Source organism: Pleurodeles waltl, chromosome 8 (assembly GCF_031143425.1).
Source record: "Pleurodeles waltl isolate 20211129_DDA chromosome 8, aPleWal1.hap1.20221129, whole genome shotgun sequence".
Classification (NCBI taxonomy): Eukaryota; Metazoa; Chordata; class Amphibia; order Caudata; family Salamandridae; genus Pleurodeles; species Pleurodeles waltl.
The window spans coordinates 126,973,003-126,996,674 of record NC_090447.1 but is presented as its reverse complement, the minus strand read 5'-3'; the positions used below and the strand labels follow the sequence as shown (position 1 = coordinate 126,996,674).

General features: G+C 44.9%; 1 protein-coding gene across 4 annotated transcripts in view; it reads left to right on the top strand.

Annotated features, from left to right (window-relative positions):
* TENM4 (teneurin transmembrane protein 4) overlaps positions 1-23,672 on the top strand; it is a 1,476,030-nt gene that overhangs the window by 1,386,652 nt on the left and 65,706 nt on the right. For all 4 annotated transcript variants that reach the window (XM_069203936.1, XM_069203935.1, XM_069203934.1 and 1 more), the window contains 2 exons: positions 6,574-6,806; positions 22,308-22,462. In XM_069203936.1, coding sequence (XP_069060037.1) covers positions 6,574-6,806; positions 22,308-22,462 — 388 coding nt within the window. The remainder of the gene's footprint in view (positions 1-6,573; positions 6,807-22,307; positions 22,463-23,672) is intronic.

Genomic DNA, 23,672 nt, shown 5'->3' with positions numbered 1-23,672 from the left:
TATGCACCCAGTCAGCTATTTAGGGCACAATATTTCTGTGTACAATATTTTGCAATAAAACCGAAATGGTGTGGCACCAGAATAACATTTTAAAGATGTTGTATGACATAAATATCATGTACTAAATATTGTTTACAAAAATATTGCTGCCACTCAGGGCTTAATTTGAGCCAGTGGTTGCCGGCCGGGCCACCAGCATTCATTTTTTGGGGGATGGCACTTGTCCTCATCAGACATTTCCCCAGAGCAAGAGAGATAAAAACAAAAGGTGAAAAAAGAGGAAGACGGCAAAAATGTCTCAAACGGAGATAGCTGGAACTTGCACGAGTGAGAAAAAGGGGTAAAGTGTGTCTGGTAATCAATTAAAGAGGCATGAGGTGGATTCCAGACTACACAGCCTTGGTATTCGGTGTACCGACATGTGATAGGACCATCTGCTGGCCGCCAAGCAGAGCTTTGGGTACCAGCCCACATTCCTTCACAAATCAAGCATTACCCCCACTGGAGTTAATTGAGAATTTACACTCAAAGGGACGATATGTTCATAAAACATATTTAGGACATGATGTTTATGATGGACTATATTTCTGAATCATAATCTGACATACAGCTGTAGCTTGGAGGAATGAAACATGCTAGGAGCATGCCTGCCCAGTCACAGTAGCCCAGCCCTCCCTCCTGACATATTCTATTGTACCATCCATCCCTTCCTAAGCTAAAGGACGCTTTACTCAAAGTTATACAAACCATAGGACCAGCCTTCTTTGATTTCTATAACTGCTCTAAGTGTGCTCTATTTTATAAAATCGAGCTCAGTGCCATCAACATCCCCACCAAGAACCAAAAAGATTGAGCTAGGAAAATAAAGGGGACAAAAAAAATTGCACTTTCGAATTGTGAGATAAGAAATATTGAGTTTAAAAGAATAAAGTCCCAACAGATCTAAAATGATATCGCTTACTTCCTTTATTCGACCTGTAGTTTACTTTTTGTTAACTTAATGTAGTTTTCCATCCTGATTCTACTTTCAGATAATGATAGCACCCATTACTCTCTTAATCCTGACCTGACAATACAGTGCCCTCTGTAATCCTTAAGAAAGTTATTTTTTTTATGTTTCCCATTCTTTATCTTTTTTTTCTTCATTAATAGTCTGTGAACTTGATATTTGTGCACTCTTTATTTTGATCCCTCCCTGTTTCTTCAAACACCTGAATGTCATTGGTGTCTGTCCAATACTTGATATACAGTTGGGCTTAGCAGTTACCTAATGCCTTTGCCCAAGGGGGGTTCCATGTAATAAATATTTGGCTGGAAATGGGGGCAGGGGGCAGTCTTTTTACATTTCATCTAAACATTTCAAGAGAATACAGTGCCCCGCTTGTTCCTCCTCTACGGATATTTGGTTGATATGGATTCATTGCCCGGTGCAAGGAAAGGAAAGACACAGTCCAGCTTTCTCCCTGGAAATGATCACAAATGCACCCTCAGATTCTGTCCCTGCAGCCCCCTGGGTGGAATATTAGACTGGTGAATGGAGACTACTGTTTTCGCAATACGGCACGTGCACTTCTCTACACTTTTTGAGCCAGTATGAGGGATCATTTAGTGCATGGAGGCTGCAAAAAGGCGCTGCGTATGTTAGGCACAAGAGTTCTGGTGCAATGGGAGATGGAAGACCAGGTTTTATGTGTGTGTGGTATGTCTAGCGCTTGTATTGGTTATAAACATGAGGAATCTCGGCTTGGCGGTTTGCGTGCATGCATGGAGGTGAGGTGGGGAGGTAGGTGCTGTGGGAGGTAGAACAGACTGCGTGTTACCTGTTAGGGGCTTGTATTGAGTGTAAGTGGGAGGGTACTAGATTTGCATGTGTGGAGGGAAGCTAGGATATGTGGAAGGTAGGGCATCAGATTGTGTGTGTGAGAGGGAGTAGGAGGAATTGCCTGTCTTAGTGGGCAGGCATTAGGTGGAGTGTTTGCATGTGCAGGAGGAGGCTGGGACAGTGAGACGGAGCAGGCTAGATCAGTGATTCCCAACCTGCGGTCTGGCGACCCCTGGGGGTCCGCGAAGCCTCCTCGGGGGTCCGCGACTGCTTAGAAAATTAAATAATTTTAACAGATTAGATCCCCAGTTTTCAGTATTGACTCAGTGCGGGGTCCCCGGATTCCAATAAAGGTTCAGTGGGGGTCCCCGAGCTCCAGTAATAATAAAGTGGGGGTCCACAGAAGTCAAAAGGTTGGGAACCACTGGGCTAGATTGTACGCTTATGGGAAACACATATTGAATGTGAGGAGACGGAAACTTGGTTTTCTGTATGTGTGTTGTGGACACAGAGTCCTGTGTCTGAGGGCACACATCTGATATTGTGTGTAGGTTTATTTTTGAGGAGTGAGGCATGTGCAGTGGGATATAGCAGAGGTCTTTGTGTGTGTGTGGAGCAACTAGTACTGTATGTAATTGGGAAGAAAACTAAGTTTTGTGTGTGTGAGAGATTGAGAGAGCGAGAACACAAACAGGGAAGGCGAGGTATATATAATATATGATAGGAAAACACTCACTCTGTGTGGTAGGGAGAGCAATGAGACATTATGTGGACAATACAGAGTTTCAGGTACTGTGTAGGATTGGACTGGCCTATAGGGGAGTCGGGCAGTGCATGATGGGCTGGTCCGAGACATCAGTTTGTACGTCAGATTTTTTAGCACTATATATATATATACCTGTTTTATGGTCTGGAGGGCCGTTTTTTTCTTTTGACGTCCCTGATATTACCACAAACATTGCCTACAGCAAGTTCAAATTCATGCCATCTGCCATAGGTTGCAAAACACTTATACAGCATGTCTTTACAAGTTCAAAGTCGGCCAATTTGCAAATGTGGGCCACTTTTTCAGCTATCTGATTCACGAATGGGGCCATTTTTTTTTTTTTTTTTTTGCCCTAGTCCGATCTTGGTACTGTGTGACTGTGGGATGAGTCCAAGTATTGTGTACCTGGTGGGCTGGAGAAGAACTAGCTATACACTCGTGTGTTTGGACATCCGCTTATCCACAGCTGTATGGTACCAATTCTTTAAGCTGCTAGATAACATCTTCGTAAGAGAGATGGGATCTTTCCCTGCTTATTCAGCGAGTCACATTGATGTAGAGATTGCAGATTTACCATAATCCTGAGCAAAGAAGACTCCACCACACTAAAGACAGCTAAAAATCTTCTTCATTGCCCTGTCATTTAAGGGGAAAAAAATCCTTGCGCATTCCTAGGCCTGTGAAGTATCTGGTTTGCAGGGGCGTAGTTTGGTCTTTGGGGTGGGGGTATGCGAGCCTCAGATTTTCCTACAGTCAGGCTGGCATATCATACGACCGGGAAGTGGGACCTTTAAGGCAGTGGACAGGGAGAGGAATGCAGATTGGTAGGAGCACTAAGAGAAAACACAATGTTGGATGGCATGTGTGGCTGTCATTTTGTAAAAATGGCCACTATTTTTGAGGACTTTGAAAACAAAGATGGAGTTTGTGTGTGTTTTTGTCTGTGTGTGTGTGTAAAAATTCCTGGTGAAATCCAACTGACATCTCACACTACCCGACTGAAAGCACCTGTACCCAACAATTTATCAAAAAATACATTTATTGGGGGGGGGTGTAACACTCAAACTCCCCAGACCTCTCCCCACCTCCAAAGCTGCACCCCTGCTGGTTTACGTGTGTATGCAACTCAGAAACTTCATTCAGGTCATTGTGCTCTGGCAACTATTTATCAAAGTCGTACCTGTCTGGTTGAGAGCTCAATTTTAGAACCACTAGAAACTAACGTTTTAAAGTTGTTTTGAAGGGTGAATATAGTGAAGCATTCCGCCTAGCTAGTGGCTGCTTCCACATCCTCTCTGTCTTCAAACTTTCTTCAAGGGGAGGGAATGCAAAATGGATTCTGCATGTATTCGAAATGGTGCATGTTGGCCTGCAAGAAAACTGCTTCTTGAGTGGAATGAGTCTCTAGCTTGGCACTTTGAGTTTAACATCGGCAGAAGTTGCCACTTCCTTAACCTCCAATTGCGTGCCAATCAGGGCCAGCTTTAGCGCTTGTGGCACCCAGTTTGACAGTAATTGTAAGCACCTTCCCCCCGTGACCATCTCTGGCATGGATTCCCTCACTACCACCCTTTAACAGAGCCTCTCAAGTCTCCATAACCAATCTCTCTCAGATGCATTCAATTAGTTTTATAGCATCGCTCATATCAGTATAGGGTAGGTGTCAGACTACAAATGCAATCAATCCCATGTGTGTAAATCAGTGTATAGGAAATGTTACATAAGACAGACACTGGTCGCACCGCCGTAGAGCCGGCCCTGGTGCCAATGGCCACTGGCAAGTTGCGAACTCTGAGAAGTGGGGCATTTGTAAACCCCGAACAACTTTTGTGTTGTGGTGGTAGCAGAAAAAACCTGTGGCAGAACTTTAGAAATGCGTATGTGCTCAGCAGTAAGGTAACAACATCTCATTACACCGATATAGTCGCAGGTTAAGTTACCGGGTGGGCACCAGAACGCTTTGAAAATGCATCTGTGCACCCTGAGACTAAGAAAATGTGTCACATTACTTTAAATAGCATATTTGCTTGTTTATTCCACCCTTGACAGCTAAGAGTACAGATGTCCTCAGCTGTCCACAAGCTTTAAGGTATTAGCAAGCCCGCGGAGCCGCGCTGACTGACATTCATCCTAGCCTCACCAAGATGGTGTCCCTCAAAGCGCCAAGGCCTGATCAAAATGGATAGCGGATTCCCAAAGGGAAGCGTTCCTTTACGGGTGGAAACCACTTGGTTAGCATGAGTGACGTGCAGGTGAATCAAATAATGCCCCCGCAGCCGGCTGTCACCAGCAAGCGGTGCAGATGGAGGCAGAACCGCCAGGCGCGGGGGCTGTCGCGAAGGTCAAACCGTTTTATTTAGTGAGAAATTGTGTCGTTTGAGGAGATGAGATCTGCTCAGTCTTTAATAAGATAACTCTCAGGGGGATATCCCTGGCAATATCCGGCCAGCTTTCTCCCTCTCCCTTTCTCCACGGTAAGTCATTTGAATGAAGAAATGATTTCATAGCTTGGAACAATCTTATGCATATGGGATTTTGGACAGGTATACACTTCAACAAGTCATGGCCGTGGTTTCCGCAGAAATGATTTTGATTATAAATTGTTGAGATCGGAGAATGCTTTTTGGGTTTTGTGTTGCTTAGTGAGAAACGATTGTGACTGGTCCAAAGTGCGATAAGAGAAGTGTTTTCTGAAGTAGCAAGAGATGGGGTGTGCTAGGCAGTATACCAAGGGCATTTCCCTGTTCACTATTGAATCCCAAATCCATTGGGCTCAGTACTGGCCATCAGTTGCTAACACTGAAGCCTTTAAGTGATAGCCAATTTCAGTCTCAAGCGAACCGCAAGCTACAAAAAAAATAAATCCAAAATACATAAAACAGTTCAATTCCTTTTGAATGTTGGTGTGAAAGTACAAGACTTGGAGGCACTTTAGCAGAACCAAAAAAACAATCTGTAAAGCAGGATCATGTTTACTGAATTCGTTCTTTTGCTTTTTGATTCTGACTGCTGTTTCCTTGTTACTTGGGCACAAGTTGTTTTTGTTTTCAAAACTAATTTAATTTCCGTATTTTTTGTTAAGTATTTTTTTGAGGGTAAGGGTGAACAAAGGTAACTACGGGTCTTATGTACTGAAGCATTTTACCTTAGGCAAAGAGTATAAAAACCTTTTTGAAACATCAGGGCCTGTGTTTCCAGTGGCATGCCTATTTCCTGTCCATTGTGAATGGTGCATGCCTCATCCCCATCTTCCCTGGTCTCAGCACAGGTTCTGTCTTTTGAATACTTGCATCTTAAAGTGGATTTTCATTTATAAGCAGCAGCAGCTCATCCTTATAGGTGAACTAGGCACTGCCAAGTAAAGGGGCGGGGAGCATCAAAGCAGAGCAAAGCGTGTACATTTAAATTAAAAAATGATGGAGGTGCCAATCAAATGGCTTTCCCAGGACACCAGTTGGTATTCGGACTAGGGCAGGCCCTGCAATACTGCAGAAGTAATTTGCTCAGCCAGGTCAAGATATGAGTGAAACTAGGGGTAGAGATGGCTTGCATTGAGAAAGAATGGGGAGAGAGTTTTTAGAAAAGTAGGGAAATAAAGATTGAGTTTGCACATGGACTGAAGAATCTCTGACATACATGATGAAAACTGCAATACTTTCAGGAAGACACTGTTGCCACAGACTGCTGAAGTCGCAGAATCCCCTGCTGGATTTTCTAGTCATTTTTTTAGGCACATGATTCCATGCTATGTTGTTTTCCAACAAAGTGATGACATCATCTCAAAAACTAAACAACATGCAGAGTTTAAGGAAATGGCTGCTAGAAAAATGAAAATTGAGGCTTACTGAGGGTGGTGTTAGCCGTTGTCTATTTACATAAGTTTTGCGTTGGTGTTGCGAGCACTTCATGTTTGACTTTGCCACGAGTAGGCCAGTGATTCGGAGGCCTGGCATCTCTACAAATGACCTTTCACTTTATCTTTCAGCCACAGTCCTGCACATAAGTACTACCTGGCAACAGATCCCATCAGTGGATCCATTTACCTCTCAGATACAAACAGTCGACGGGTCTACAAGATCAAGTCTACCTCTGATGTGAAGGACGTCATCAAGAATTCAGAGGTAGTGGCGGGGACTGGAGATCAGTGCCTTCCTTTTGACGACACTCGCTGTGGAGACGGGGGAAAGGCTTCTGAGGCCATACTGAATAATCCAAGAGGTAAACAGTGGTATTTATAATTTTTTAAGTCCAGATCAGTACAATAAATTTAATAAAATATATTTTATTTGCCCCATTTTAAATGTAATACTGCTGAGAAACTATCCATGTAGACAACTTGTGTGTTTGTTTGAAATTGGGATCACATGGACATCTGCCAAGCGGTTTTCTTTCAACCATGAGCTACTATTTCATTTCAGTGGCCTTCCCTGATGACCTTGGGATGGCAGTCAGTGGTGGTTGTGTCAGCCTACGGGTCCTACTCAGTTTATCAACTTTATTTGACACTCTCCACCACCCACCCCTGGGCTTGCTCCTGTCTCACCCAAGTAATTGTACTGTTTAATGAAGATTTCTCTACCTTTCTTGTAGGAGAACCTAAGCTTTAAGAATGTGACTAGAAAGACTATCGCCTGTGGTGTTTCACCATTGTTGGTTTATCCTCTCAGCTCTTTAATCCAAGCATTTGTACCCAAAGTCTGTGTACACGTTTTTTTTGTTTGGACATGCTCCTGGGTGGTCTCCATATTTTGCTGTGGTTTGCAAAAGGTATACCAGACTCGCCTGCTTCCCAATTAATGGACTCAACATCACCACTAAGCATTACAAGTTATTTAATAGTTAAAATTAGATTCTGTTCTGTCAGATGTTTTCTTGGGAAGCTTTTAATCCTTATCTGTAGCTGAATTGTTTATTTCTAGGCGTAGAATTGAAGGTGTCACCTTTATAAGCATGGGGCCCTATTCACAAAGAAACTTTTTGTGATTCCAAAAATCCCAGAAGTACACTTGCCTCCCAGAAGTAGGCCTATTTTTGGGAGGGAGATGTCATGTGACTTTTCCTATTCTCCGTGTGTGGAGAGCTATGCGCTGGAATAACAGGAACCTTCTGTGCAAATGCATTTTTTTCTAGCATAGGAAAAAAATGTTTGTCCTCGGAGAAGCCCGTGCCCAAATCAGGTCTGGCGGTGATCCGTTCCCCTTCCCACCGTGGAGGGAGAGTTAGGCCAGCTCTTAGCAGTGGTAAATCTCTGACCACTTCCTGGACGGATTTGGGCCAGAAAGGAAAAAAAAAACATCCAGTGGGTCTTGAAATGCCCACTTCCCATCCTGTAAATGGGATTTGCTTCTACGGATTTCACCACACTCGTAGCAGAAAAATCTACGTTGATTTACAACACAACTTACCTTTTTTAAAAGAACTCCCGGCATAGGGAGTGTGACTATCACAATCTGGCGTTTCCTCTGCTGTTTCATGTTGTTTTGTGCCTTGGAGCCCTCTGGAGTTCTGGAGGCTGCATGGCAGAACTGTCATTGCCAATTATAATACTAGAATTACTCGAATACATCACATAGTCACACAACTACAACTATATATATAGTAAGGAGTTCACAATTGGAATCCTAGCACTTCCTTACCTTCAGGAGACTTCTCAAGACTTGGCTGTTCGAGCAGTAGCTGCGCCCCCCCTTCCAGCGCCTTGAGACTCTCAGGGGTGAGTAGTGCACTTTACAAATTCCATGATTGATTGATAGAAATGCCCAATCAGCCTTGCATCCTTCCTAATAGTCAGTAAAGGAAGTACCATTTAATTGGGTAATAGTAACATCTGCTACTTATAGCGCTTGGAAATGAAAAAAGAGTGGTATGAACCACTGTGTGAAAAAATATGAACTACTGTCACAATTATTGCTACTATTTTTATCTGAAACATAAGTTAGAAGAAAATAGCAAAAAACAATTAAAGGCTAGAATGGTGATCAGAAATGCGAATGTATAAATTCATACACCCTGTGTTGCTTTCTCTGAAAAGTTCTAGTACTGTAAACAGTATTTTGAAATTAAAGTAACACTGAATATACCAATGTTCAGAAGTAGGACGCCACCCAGGTGATGCAGGAGTCGTAAGTGAACTTCCAGTAAACAATGAAAGCTGAACGCACCCTCGGGAACTTTCCCACAACACGAGAGATTAGAAGGCGGTTGCTTGGAAAAGGTTATGGCCGGAAGTAAGCAACTGTCGAAGCCTGTGGATGTCCACCGCCCCTTTTAGGGTATTTGACACACTAGAGCGCGAGTGCAGAATCCGATCCGGGCGCACATCTGGCCCAGCAGAGGCCAGAGTTTCGGAATTCCAGCTTAAAAGCAGCGCTGCAGTCAGGCTGTGCCAAGGGTCAGCTCGCCTGTCCCTGGATCTGTTACTCTCTGCTATGCTTCATTCACTCATCACCGCCTCTAGGTGCCTGGGGCCAGGACTGCTTCAACCTGGAAAGCATCCCGAGGCGGAGCCTTCATCTTCGAGGTGGCCTCTAGGAGGCCTAAAGTAGAGCTTTGTAGAAGCATGCATCGTCAAAGCCGGAAGCTTTGTTTTATGTCTAGTGATCACTGAGGTTTCGCACTATGATAGTAAAACAGCACAGCCTTACCAACAGCAGGGCAAGCTTCCCTCGTGCACAGGGACGGGCTTAGCATGCAGCTGCCGTGCAATACACGCACAAGACAGGTACAGCCCAGAAAGCACATCACAAACAATTACAGCAGCTTGTATTAGGTAACAGCTGATTGGTTTATTAGTTTACAGGGTATTTCAGATCACAGCAAGATATCACAAGGATTACTTTATGCTGCATCAGATTACAGAAGGAGGTAGATTGCAGCACTACAGTAAATTACATTTCTTCTTCTTATCCTACATTGAACTTCAAAACGAGATTATTCTGACTACATGACCATGTATTTGATTGCACAAGCGGTGCAACCTCTCCAGGTACACTTTGTTCTGTATTTACCCGTTATTGGGTTACCGAAGACTATGTTCACTGCTGTACTGTGCCTCAAATTACAAAAAAGGCTCTGCTCGCTCCAGCTTTGATTAATACGGGGGAATGGACGGTGGGGCTTTCTGGGAGGTACAGTTGTAGGGTTGGACCTCAGGAAGAACACCTGGCATGTTGTAGGGATGATGGCTGTGTGTAGGGCTAGATTTACTTGCACCCTTCTGCAATTTTGTGATGTGACTGCAATTTATCCATTAATCGTGGGTCTCAAAATGACCTGCCTCATGCATATTAACCACGCAGGTCGCAATTTGCAACCCCTTGTGATTGACTGAGATGCACGGATGGAGGGTTGGTAGGGACAGGAAATCTCCATCCCTGCATTTGCATTCTCAAACTGTATTCATTGGGGGGTAATAACAGTCCTTTCAGCATTTGTTAGATAGGAGCCATCTTAATAACAAAAGTTTCCCCATTTGGCAAGACATTTGAGGAGCCATTGGACCACTGCCTGCTCCGCCCCAAGCCTTCTGGCGCTATTTCAATTTGTAAATCATTCAACCAGTGGTTGGTAACTGGTCGATTGTTTGTGGCCACAGTTATGGTCACAAACGATTGATACACACCTTTTCAAATCGCAAACTGGAGAAGGTCGCCCCTTTTGCGCCAACATCTATATGTGATTCTGAAAGGATCACAAAATCCCTTTTCTGACCAGGAAAAGGGCTTTTGTACATTATAGAAAGCACTTTCATGGTAGTAAACTTGTAGTTTTGCTAATTAAATGGTGTTCAACCACAAAAAGGCTCATCTGGCCCAATGTCTTTCAGATTACAGTAGCAGAAGGAAACACTTCCCTGTGGCTGACCCTCTAGATAGAGCTTCTGTCCTAGACTCGGTAGCAAGGGCCAGGAAACAAGAAACCCTTTCAGTGAGAGGCACATGAAAACTAGAAGGGTGGAGATCATTAAAGTTGGAAGCAAACCAAGTTTGAAGGGAATTAACCTGAAAAGCTAGACCATGACACTGGATACACAAAATCGGGTGTCTGCTCTTAAAGAGAAGTAGGCTGTCTCGAAAGAATAGATCATTAGCAAAGAACTAGAACCACTGAACAAGCCAGACAGGTCAAGAAACAAAACAGCCCTCCAGACTCCACACTGTCACTGAAATGCTAGATCAGCAATAGAACAGCCACTTCAGGGCGGTCCAGTCATATATATCGATCTATAGATCACAACGACTCTAATACAGCCACAAAGATGCCTAAATAAACATACAGTGATGACAATAATGTTGATATTAATTACCACCTTGACATACCCCGCAGAGACCACTAAAACCTTCACCAAACTGAAAAGGGGTCGACCAGCATGGTGCATAGCCAGCCCTTTCCTCCCAGCTGGCCACAATGGAACCAAAGCTGGGCAGGCATCGGGTGTTTACCTGGGAGGCTGGAAGGGTGGGGACCACTTTTGTTACTGTGGACATCTTTGTAGCAGTGTAGGCATTTTAAAAGCACTGCAGAGTTCCTTGTCAATCAATCAATCATTGTATTTGTATAGCGCACAAAGCACCAGTAAGGGTATCGAGGCACTTTATTGCTGCAGTTGTCAAACGAAAGCCATCTCTTAAGGTTGTGGAGGGATTTGTATGCGAGTGTCAGGAGTATGAATTGTGAATGTTTGTGCACAGAGAGCCACTGCAGGTTTCTTAAATGCAGGGTGATGTGTCTACTTTTCAGGAGGTCTTGAATGAGTCTGGTGACTGAGTTCTGGATGATTTGTAGTTTTTTTTGTAAGCGTGTTGGTGAGTCCAGCATAACGTGCATTGCCTTAGTCTAGCTGTCTGGTTATGAGGGCTTGAGTGGCGGTCCGTCTGCACTCATGCAGGAGCCATTTGAAGATCTTGCAGAGCATGTGGAGGGTGAGGAAGTAGGTGGAGGAGATCATGTTGACCTGGAGTTTCATGTTGACTTTGTTGTCTATGATGATTCCTAGGTTTCTGGTGTGGTTCACAGGGGTGGGGGAGGGTCCCAGCTCGGCTGTCCACAAGGAGACATCCCATGGAGAGGAGGTGTTGCCAAACAGTAGCATCTCCGTCTTGTCAGTGTTGAGTTTGAGGCATCTGTTCCTCAACCATTTGTCGATGCTGTTCATGCAGTTGTGGAAGTTAGTTTGAGTCATGGATACATCCTTGGAGAGCAAGAGGAAGATCTGAGTGTCATCTGCGTAGGAGTTTATGTTGATTCCGTGGTTTCTGATGATATCGGCCAGGGAGGTCATGTATGTGCTGAAGTGGGTGGGGTTGAGTGATCATCCCTGAGGGATGCCGCATACGATATCCTTGGGTTTAGAGGTGAAGGTCGGAAGGTGGACTCTGAGGTCTGCCTGAAAGAAAAGAGGCAATCCATTTCAGGGGTTTCCCCTTGATTCCTAATTGGTGGAGCCTTATGAGCAGTCTGTGGTGGGATACTGTGTTGAAGGCTGCCGAGAGGTCGAGGAGGATGGGGGCAGCCGAGTTCCCTTGGTCGAGGAGGAGTCTGATGTCGTCAGTGGCCGTGATGAAGGTAGGTTCTTTGCTGTGGTTAGATCAGAAACCAGATTGAGATGGGTCAAGGAGATTGTTTTCTTATAGGTAGGCAGTAAGCTGTTGATTTATGGCTTTTTCAAGCACTTTTGCTAGGAACGGGAATAAAGAGATTAGACAGTAGTTCTTGAGTTCATTGGGATCAGCAGATGGTTTTTTGAGCAAGATTTTAACTCCTGTGTGCTTCCAATCACCCGGATAGGAATTGGAACTTATGGAGGAGTTGAGGATGTTGGTGTGTTTGCTGGTGCTGGTGCCTAGGTTGAGCATGTGATGAGGGCAGGGGTCCATGGGGAATCTGGAGTGGATGGACCTCATGAGGTCGGTATTGTCATTTGTAGTAATGTGTTTCCAGTTAGTAATGGTGCAGTTGGTGGAGGGGTCGGGGAGCCCTGTGGATGTTGTTGTCCGAGGGGCTGAGCACATTGATGGTGTCAGCGGCGGATGGATGGGGTGCAACGTTTTCTGAGATTGGTGGCCATCTTATTGAGAAAGAAGTGGATTAGAGAGTTGCAAAGCTTCTGATTAGGGGTGGTGCAGTTTTCCAAAGTGGATCAGTCTGACAATTCTTTGATATTCTTGAAAATCTCTGTTGTGGTTTGAGCTGGTATGACTTCGGGTGGCTAGCACTTGCTTTCTGGCATTGTTGATGTGTTTGTGGTATAGGTTGAGTTTGTTCTCTAAAGCGGATCGGTTGATGGGGTCCTTTGAGGAGCGCTATCTTCTTTTGAGTTGCTTGCAGTTGGCTCTGGTGAGTCCAGCTGCCTTGCTTGGCGTGGTTGCTGGATTTGCTCGATTTGGTGGGGGCGACTGTGTCTGCGCTGTGTGAGATCCATGAGGTAAATTTCCTACCTGCTCTGTCCGTGTCTTTTAAGATGTCTGGGCGGTGAGTGTTGAGTTCGTCACACCACTGGCCTTCTGAAACCTTGCTCCAGTTCCGATGGGAGGTGCGGGCTGGCCTGGCTGCGTTGTGGTGAGCTGATGTGAAAGTGAATTGGACGATGGAGTGGTCAGTCCAGGTGAGTGCTGAGGTTTGGTTGAAGAAGACTCCGTTGCTGGATTTGAAGATGGGGTCCAGCTTGTGTCTTGTGATGTGCGTGGGTTGGGTGATGATGTTCATGCTGTCCAGTAGATTGGTGGTTTTGGCGTTGTGGGGGCCGTCAATGTTAAAGTTCAGAACCCCGAGGAAGATGTTGTGCTCAGTGTCTGTAGCTTGTGTGGTGATCAGTTCGGTGATGTCTTCGCAGAATGTTTGGTGTGGCCCTGGGGATTTGCATGTGAGGGTTCCTTTGATGGAGGTTTTGCCGTCTGGACTGAGCTGGAAGTGAAGGTGTTCCATGATTGGAGCATCATTCTCCACTGAAACTGAGCAACGGAGGGTGTCCTTGCGGATAATGGCAACTCCGCCCGCGGGTCTGCCGTTGCGATCTGCGTGTATGATCTTGTACCTGTCTGGGGTCGCTGTGGCATTGAGCCAGGTCTCCGCGAGGAAGGCTACAACCGGGGTGAGGGAGATGATGGTGTTCCATAATTCTGTAGCTTGTTTGCAGAGGGAACGGACGTTGAGAAGGCGGCAGCAGAGGGAGCTGAGGGTTGTCCTGGGTGCGGCGTATCTGTATTGATTGGGGATGAGTTACTGATGTTGATGGAGAACGGCCAGTGGCGTCAAGTGAAGGCTCTTTAGTGGCGGGCGGTGAGGCGCTGCAGCATGAGCTGTTAGGGTTGTTGACGCTGAGTGCGAGGATCTCCTTCTTGGGCTGTAGTAGAACCAGGGTTCCTGGCTCTGGGTGTGGGCCGGGCACAGACGGGCTTGCCTTTGGCACGCCTGCTGCATGCGGCTGCACATTGGCTACACAGCGGCCTCCTAAAATAGTGCTGAGAAGAGGGAGGGGCTCATAGGGAGGGGGGGTAAGCTGAGGAGCGCAGGCGGGAGAAAACAGCGGGAGCGTGCCGGGGGAGGGGTGGGAGACTGGCCAAGAAATACGGTGACAGGAATAACAAGTGACAAGTACAGTGTGCAATAGCAGTGAAACTAACCAGTAACCACCAACCAATACAGCACAATAACACAACATCCAAGTAGCAGCAGCAGATGAAGGAAAAGGGCAGGAGAGCCTACGGACAGCAGCAGGATCGAACCTGCAGGTTCAGAAAGGCAGGTGAGTGCGCAGACGGCTGAGCAAGCTCAGGGAGCGGGGGAGCGGCGAAACTGATAAAAGTTACTATATCCAACATTTTTCAGGGAACAATAAAAGTGCCAAGATAACTCTGGTGATTAGTGTACCTGCTGGAGAGAGATTGGAGCTTTGTCTAGTGGTAGTTTTGACTCATCCAAGGTCGTGCAGAAGGTTTAAATACCTGTTGCAAAGAACATATACTTTGCAGATCACAGTAAAGCATTTTATGTGCAATTCTGCGGTATTGCTTTTGTCACATAGATCCTTTTGTTACTGTGCAACTCATAAGTTACAATCATAATCTAGCACAGTGAGCTATGAACTGCCATCAAAGAACTGCATGCAAACTGCATGGTGCAGGTTAGAAAATTATGTTTGTTCCCCAGTCTTTTAATGATCCTAATTTTGGTAAAAAGGGTTTGTCTGGGTAGAAATAAATTGTTATTAGTAAACTCAACCCTAACCACTGCGTTACATTCTGAATCCTGAATTTATGCTTCCCCAGAGTAAATACTGATTTACAGATGAATGATTCATTGTCTCTGTATGAATGTGTGATGTAAAGTGTTCCAATACCCTCTGTTGGTAAGAGAAGCGCTATAAAACAAATGAAATACATGTGAGAGAGGGCTGTGGAGAGAGAAGAGTCACTGTTAGAGGGTGATGGTGAGCGAATCATCGAAGAGCCATAAGAAAGATTGCTGCATCCTGGTGCACTGTAAGGTCATCATTTACTATGCTTTAAAAACGAATACAATTAAATATACAATGAAAAATGTGTAGTAGAATGCACAATTGTGGCTGTTTTCCTAAATTTCCTTGAGGTGGAGAACCCCTGAAGCCCCATTGTAGTGGTCAGGCTCGCTCACTATGCACCCTATGGGGCTGATCTGACAAACTTTGCCAGGGCTGCTTTGGGTTCCTAGTCCGGCCCTGAATGGAAAACGACCATAGGGAAATGTTTCTCATTACATACCACCCACTTTCACTTACTTGGGCCAGGGATGTCCCTAGGCCCCCAGTTCACAGAGGATCCTTTGTGTGAAACCCATAGTCACAGATTCACACTCTTTACCAAGAGCGCTAAGAGGCCATGTAATCGACAAACGAAGGCCATATTAAACAACCATTAGCAAATGTAATGAATGGCTTTCATTTTTAATATATGTATGTAATTCACCGATTATGCCACACAGCACCATTAGACTGTCCATGTTAAATCATAGGCCCTCCTATGTATGTCAAGAAAACTAACATGTTACCATCTGTGACATGCCAGTGCTCTGTATGGTTGATGGATGGCATTAGCACTCGGCTGTGGCCAGATGGTAAACTAATTAGTGAAATGGATTAAAACGTTCATTACTTTGTAAACCAATAGGTTAAACAATTATTAGCAGTGCCCCTCTGTCTTGCTTACCTTTATGTACAAGCAAGACTGATTGGAATTGCCATTGCTCATTTCAATGTGCGTCAAGCTCCATGTTGTATCTTTCACGTTTTTGCCACGGTCTCTGTAGGGACCACTAAGTAGTACTGAAAGGCAGTAACCTGGTGTTTAATCATAGCTCTTGTTGCAGTGCTGTGTTTGGACCAGGGCAAATGGCAAAAAAAACTCATGCAGGCAGGTGCAACACAGAAAGGGGAAGCAACAGATAGGAGCAAGGTACAGATAGGAGCAAGGTAATTGAGATTGACATGAAAGTCATCCAGTCTTGCGCAAGGATTGGCTCTGTGGAGTATAATATCCAATGCTGTCCCCTAGACAGACAGCTAGAGCTGCCTGTAACAAGACCACAGATGATGATTCATCTGATTACTTCAACCTTCACTTTTTTAGGAATTGCACCATTCCAAAGTGAAGGTTTCATTTACAGTAGCAAGCTAGACATTCACAGGCAGGCAACGTCAGTCTACGAACAAGAGGATTAGTTTACCCTACGTACACCATCAGTCATTGTGATGTGATTCACACTTCGAATATAGGGATAAAATCATTGCCACACAGTATCCACAGGTCCAAATCCCACTCTAAAAACTTTTGCAGATTTGCTAATGTGAACAGCAAGAGTAAACCATTTTCCACGCTGGGAATGAGAATGAGGCATCCCAAAATAGGACAGGGTCTGGAGGAAAGAAGCATAACGCAGCTAAATTACTTTACCCATGGAGAAAAAATACAAGTGCAACTGGAGTCAAATAAAGACTTGAATGTGTAATTTCACCAGATGTGCAATTATGCATGCAGAAATGCCTTCACATAAACTCTTTGTAAGAGCCCACAAAACGTTTTCCAGCAGTACTCCTGTGAAGGTTTGTGAATTCCTGAAATTCATCAATCTTCATACATTGAAGGGTGTAGGGCTATGAGGGCAGCCGTGTGAATATTTTATGAATTGTGCACCCAGGTGTACTTCATACTGACAACTTGAGTGTGCTTCTGGGCAATACTAGTTTGTACAGATTGGAGATTTCGGAAACCCCCATCTGGTAGACTGTGGACCCCACAGAAACCCCTTACACGATGGACCAAAACCCACTGATTGAAAACACCCTGCTGCTCAACTGAAGCACCCACATATTCATCTTCCAAATTGGTTTAGCGCCCTGAAGTGCAACGCTCTACAAAGCAGCTGAACTCAATAAATAATACTAAACCAGGCGCTCGCAGACTTCTTCCCCGGTCCATAGATGTCATTTTTCCATCCTGATTGCTTAAAGAGTCGGATTGTGCCTCCGTGGTGGAGCTGGGGCATCCATGGTCCTACGATACCATTCCCCGTCTGATGCTAAATTATGCCACAGCCATGATCAAAAGGCATCTGTTATTCATGAGAAGCTCTTTTTCATACCTCTGTGACCTTAAAGAAGTGTATTCTACGCTTTCTCTAAAATGTGCTCCATGGGGCGAAACCTGGCTCAGTGCAACGATCTGTTGTGTGGAATATATTAGGTTGCATTGGGGTTTGCGCAGCAGGCGGCCCTTCGTCAGAGGCGTGGGGGGCGGCAGGGGCTGCAGCACACACATAGTTACTGGTTGCTTTCTCAACTTAGAACACTGCAGGTCCTTCTTGAGGCCAGCTTCTTGGACACCCCTCTTAGTCAGTTCTGTTTTCCCTTGGCTCAGATGGCCTTGCAGTGCCAGCAGGTGGTCCTGGCTTTGCACACTCAGCCTCATTCTTAAAGAAATGTGTGAATCTACGGATAGAGGTCTACAACGTTGCATGGGCGTCAATTTACTAATTTCCAGAATTCACTCTTCCAGATTTTGCCAGGAGACCTGCGCCACTAACAGCTTTCAAGGCGTAATCCTGGGACGCTTGTCAATCCAGTGCTGCCACAAAAATAACTGAGTTTATGGTTTCGCATGAAAATAAAATCTGCATTGGTGTGCCCCATGAGTATTGAAGACAGAGTATTGTGGTATAGAAATATCAAGGACAAAATATTGAAAATATCAAAAGGTAAGCAGGTATAGATCTTCTGTATCTGTGAGTGTTTTAGTTCACAGTGAGCACTGTATAAGTGTACACTGTTGTCTTTTGCTCATGCGCATTCCCTCTGCCTCCGGGAAAGTGTAGCTCATGGGGGCCAATATTGCCTGTTCCTTCTGCAGGGCACAGACGAGATGGCAGATAAATATAATAAGAATAGAGTTAATTCAAAGGGGGAATGAGGTTCTGCTTTATTCCCCTAGGGGTCGCATTAGAGACACCCCATTTCTGTTTTTTTTAAACTTTATTAAATTTTTAAAATTAATCCTAATCCAACCACTGGTTGACCACTGCACTAAACCTGGATTCAACAAAGACGAGCAGCAAACTACTGGTATGTAACTTTTCGCATGTGAATGCACACTAACATATTTTTTGAACCACATCTGTCTGGCTTATGTAAACCAGCTTTTTTGTTTAACTATAAAAATGACTCAGAATCATCAGTTCGTACTAAGAAATAAGAAATGAACCGACACGCACCTCCCACGTCATGCAGTTATGTTGCGTTGTTTGACAGCTTTAACTGCAGTGGCGACTTTGAGACTGACTCCCAGCAACATGGTTTGGGGTAAGTAACAGGGGCGGCTCCGTCGCTATGGCGAAGGAGCGCACCCCACCCCCAGCTAAGCCAAGAGCTGAAAGATAAAACAATATTTCATTATTGTTTTATCTTTCAGCTGCTGGCTCAGCCATCAGCATGTGCAGGGAGGGGTGGGGCTGGGCCATGGGAGGGGGGAGTGGAATCTGTGCACTAAATGCACATGTATGTTTGGCTGGCCATCTCTGTGCTACACAGCTGGGCTGGGGAGACTGCACAGACCCCAGGGCAGTCTCTGAGCGGCAGTGCAAGCCGCTGAGACCAATCCTGACACTGCTCTCATGCTAAGCTTAGCATGAGAGCAGCGCCAGGATTGCTGGGCAGCCTGTGCTGGTGTCCCAGTGGTTGCTGGGACACCAGAAGAAGAGCAGAAGAGCAACGCAACAGGCAGTGATTGGAACAGGTAAGTTTTTTGTATTCATTTTTTTTTTTTATTCCCCATCCATCCCACCCGCCCCTCCCCTTGAGATTTGCCGCCGCAGGTAAGTAATACTGCTTGACATAACAGTAACATCATGTTTACCACATCCAGGAAATGAAGATTTGAGTCTGTCTGTAACGTTCAGTGCCCGCCCTGGTTGTGCAGGTCTGCAGTTTGCGGTCTGGTAATGTTTTCAGGCGGGGCGCAGCGACAGCAGCATGGCGACCTGTACAGGGCGCTGCTGGTCACTGCCGGAGTCCCCTCCTGCTACCTAATCAGGAAACCCATCCCTTCTTTCAGCTGCGTTTTGTCCCAGTTGAAGGGGATGCGGCACATTTTGTAATTGTATACCTTCATTTTTTGGGCATTTTTAAACTTGTTAACACTGTAGGGGCATTGGTTGCACCCCGTTAGCACCAGTTTAGCGTCCAAATGTAGCAATAAGCAACAGAAAGGCGACCACTTCAGCTTTGCAAAAAGGGCCTTTTGCTGCGCAGCAACACGTGTTGCTGCATATTTAGAAACTTTTGAACCCTTTGAGCTAGTAACAAACTTTTTTTAAATTAAAATCAGCAGATTATTCGGCAAGTGATGGATTATGTGGCAAATTATAATAATGCTAAAATCTCCGCAGCTGCACAATCACATATTTCCATTGGCCCTGGCTATGGTTAGGATTTCGGATCGGTCAGGGTTGTGGGTTAGGGTGAGGATAAAAGCTACGTTTAGGGTGAAAGTGAAAGCTAAGGTCAGGAATAAGCTTACATTGTAACATTGTAGCACATGTTACGGCTATGGTGAGAAGTTACATTGTAGAATGCGGTTAAAATGAGGTTAAAGATAAGGGTTAAGGTAAAATCTAAAGTTAGAAATAAGTTTAAGGTTACATTGTAACATTGTAGAATATGTTTAAAATAGTGTTAGGCATAGGTGAAAGCTAGAGCTAGGAAAAAGCTTCGGGTTACATTGTAGCATTGTAACACAGGAGCGTATAGCATTGGGCTTCATTGAAAGCGAGGGTTAGGAAAAAGTTTAGGATTACATTGTAATTTATGGTTACAAATAGGGTTAAACATAAGGATTAAGGTGAAATCTAAGGTTAGGAATAAGCTTACGTCGTAGCATTGCAACATTGTAGTGTATAGTTAAAAATAGGGTTAGGTTTATGAGAAAACCAGGGTTAAAGGTGTGGATTAAGGTGAAAGCTAAAGTTAGGGAAAAGTTTAGGATGACACTGTAGCATCCAGTTAAAGATTATGGTGAAAGTTAAGGTTAGGAATAAGTTTACATTCTAGCCGTGCAACATTGTAGCATACGGTTGACAATAGGGTTAGGCTTTGGTGAAACCTAGGGTTAGAGATGCGGATTAGGGTGAACGTTAAGGTTGGGAGAAAGTTTAGGGTTGCATTGTAATGGGCAGGAGAAGATGAGGTTAAAGTGAGTGATAGTGTTGGGTAAGAGATGCGAGTTAAGGTTGAGGGAAGAGAAATGAGAGGAAACTTTGAAATACATGAAGATTAAGGAAGCGATGGAATACATGTGGATTCACTAATGTCCTTTCCAATGCAAATGGAACGTTTTCATCCATTTGTTAACTGAGCTTGTGATTCTAACTTGGTGCCTTCCTTGGATTCATATTTTTAAGTTATCAGATATGTTGGCAGCACCTTGGTTTTACTCCCACAAAAGAGCAAAAGAGAACCGTGCATGCCAACATCTTTCCCTTCAAGAGCACCCAAATTCATCTGCACTGATGGCTGAGATTTTAGTGGAAATGTCCTCTTCTTTTAATGAGTCAGTATGGATTCATGTGTGTATTATAAAGACAGGCAGTTTACCTTCAAGGAATCCCATCAGTTCACCCGTAAAGGGCACGCAATGGTTGCACACTTCCTCCATACTGATCTTGTCCAGGTAGTGAAGATGGCACACTCGGCACCCAAATCCTGCTGAGTGCATATGAGGAAATATGAAGCATTTTGAGTTTGGTGCAGTCCATAAAATGTCCATCCTCCACCCACTGGTCGCTGACATCAGTTTTTCAAATGTGGAGTGTGAAAAGCCCAGGCTTTAGGCTTTTTCTTCTAAAATGCATTCTTACGCATCATTGGAGTGAATCTTGACTGTAACTTAGATGTATTGACCAATGGTCTGTCAATGTATACAAACCTCAATTGGAGCAAATGAAATGAGGCACAATTAAAAAAAAAATCATGAGATGCAACATAGGTTCTGTGATGTTAACGACAGAGTCAAGCATTGAAGACCTCCTATAATCCTGAGGAGCAGGGCTTAATTTGAGCTGGTGGTTGACGGTGATGCTCATCGGAAACTCATTTATGGGGCCTCGCACTTCTTTTTCTTCATCAGACATTTCCCTGGAAGAGGAGAGGGAACGCACACAAAGGTGAAAAGAGGAGGGTGTGAAAGACGGAAGAACTGTCTCAAAAGGAAAACACAAATGTTGCAAGAGTGAGATAAAGGCGTAAGGAGTGACTGGTAGAAGACTGAAGACCTTAGTAAAAGACACACCTAACATTTAATAGTGCTTGCTGCGGGCTTCTGAGTGCAGCCTAGTGCATCAGCACAAATTAAATTCTGAGCTTGAGGTAATGCAGCAATTTTTATTTTTTATGGCCCCCAACCCCTGCACTGTGTCTAAACACCTCAGCAGCAATGGGTACAACAGGGTGCCCAGATAGAGTCTTTCCCAGCAGATTGTTCGACCACTGCCCCATCATTCATTCACTGCTGAGAATTCATCCTTTACATAATCTTCGAACACCTATAGAGAAAGATAAAGAAAGACACTGGGCTTAAAACTGGTAAATGACTCGAGCTGTGGCTCTCTTAGAAAGAGGCTCAAGGATGTATGCTTGAGGTGCACTCTCATGCCTTAAATTGTTGAGTTTGGCATATTTCTACCGTTTTCTGTTTGGTGTCTGTTTTGGCTTTGGCCATCCTGAGAATGACTCATGAACACATCCCTTGAAACCTACAATGCACCAGAGCTCAGATGCTACCGGCAAACCGATTATTACAGGTAAGCAGCAATTTCCATAGAATGCTTGCAATGATCTCTGGTTGTTTTACAAAAACAAAATTATTATTGTGAAAGGGGACTAGTAGTAGAAGAGGCGAGTGCGTTTCACGAATCACACAACCAGGGGGGACACACTACTGCCGGCGATCAGTAGCATTAAGAAAAAAAATTGAGACTCTGAAGGTCACAGGCATCTCCTGAACATTGTGATGTAAACAGTGGAGACCCTCAACTGAGCTCCCTTGGACAACTCTAAGACTTAACAAGGGCTACCACCATGTTTCTGCTTGAACTTACTCCAATGCCTCCAGTTCTTGTGCCTGGGTGGCTGGCTTTTCTTTGTAGTTGTACCATATGCTTACTTTCTTTGTAAAATTATCTGCTTTCTCTTTCCACTAGGCATCACGGTGGACAAGTTTGGGCTGATTTACTTTGTTGATGGCACCATGATCCGGCGAATCGATCAGAATGGCATTATCTCTACCTTGCTTGGATCCAACGACCTGACATCTGCCAGACCCCTCAGCTGTGACTCCGTCATGGACATTGCCCAGGTACTTAAGCCCTAATTAAATCAGAATTTGAAGGCCAAGGTGTGCCGCACGCATCTACTTTGGGCCAGCTATAATGAGCGCGGCGGGCCCTGTGCTCTTTGCAGTTGGCTCATTTGGCACTGTGCGGGGCAGAACTGAATCAAATTAGCATCTAGGAAACAGTGGTTGAATGCTGCTCTGCCAAAATTAGCAACAGCAGGGAAATAAGACGACCTGACTTGCATCAGATTGCAAATTGGTTACAGCTACAGTCATGCTGTGTTTTTTATGGATTGAGGCTTCTAGGAGGTGGAGGTGAGGGTGGAAGAAAGGCGGCAGATTTTTTGGTTTGGCTGCTTTGCAGTTTAGCTGGTCTGTGAAGCAATTTATTTTGGGAATTCAAGGAAAAGCACAATTCCCTGAATGCAAGACTGAGCAGGAGGGAAGGTGGCTGAGACCGCAACACAGAAGTGTATAAATCACGAGACAATAGGGCGACAGATTGTTGTTCGAGGTTTAAGTTCCTAGTGTACCCTGAAGCACCAAACAAAATAAGCCCTTTGTTTTGTCTCCCATGCCCCCCACTCCACCCCCGATTAACGTCTCTGGCCTTTTCCTCCTTCCCTGGAGCTCTTGGTTCTCTGGCAGGTCTCCTGGTCTTTCTTTAACTTCTAATGACCTACTGTAGGAAAGTGCCCTCTTTCTTGGCATGGTTACCCCCACTTTCTGCCTGTTGTCAGTATGTTTGACTGTTTTTACTGTGTTCCTGCTAACCAGTACACCAGTAACTTTGCTCTCTCTGCTAAATTGTAAATTTTTCTTCCCACAATTGGCATTCCTGTCGCCCCATGTAAGTCCCTAGTATATGGTACCTAGGTACACAGGGCATTTTGGTTCCAGGGGATCCCTATGGGCTGCAGCAGTTATTCTGCCACCCATAGGGAGCCCATGCAAAGGATGCTGCAGGCTTGCCATTGCAGTCTGCGTGAACCGGGTGTATGCACTTGTGTTCCCTACAAGTCACTGCACCAGGTCACCATAAGTCACCCCTATTGGTAGGCCCTCTCACCCCAGAGGGCAGGGTGCAGGTACCTGTGTGTGAGGGCACCCCTGCACTAGCAGAGGTGCCCCCACGAACTCCAGCCCCATTTTACTGGACTTCGTGAGTGCGGGGACGCCATTTTATATGTGTACTGGACCTATGTCCAGCTACATAATGGTAACTCCGAAC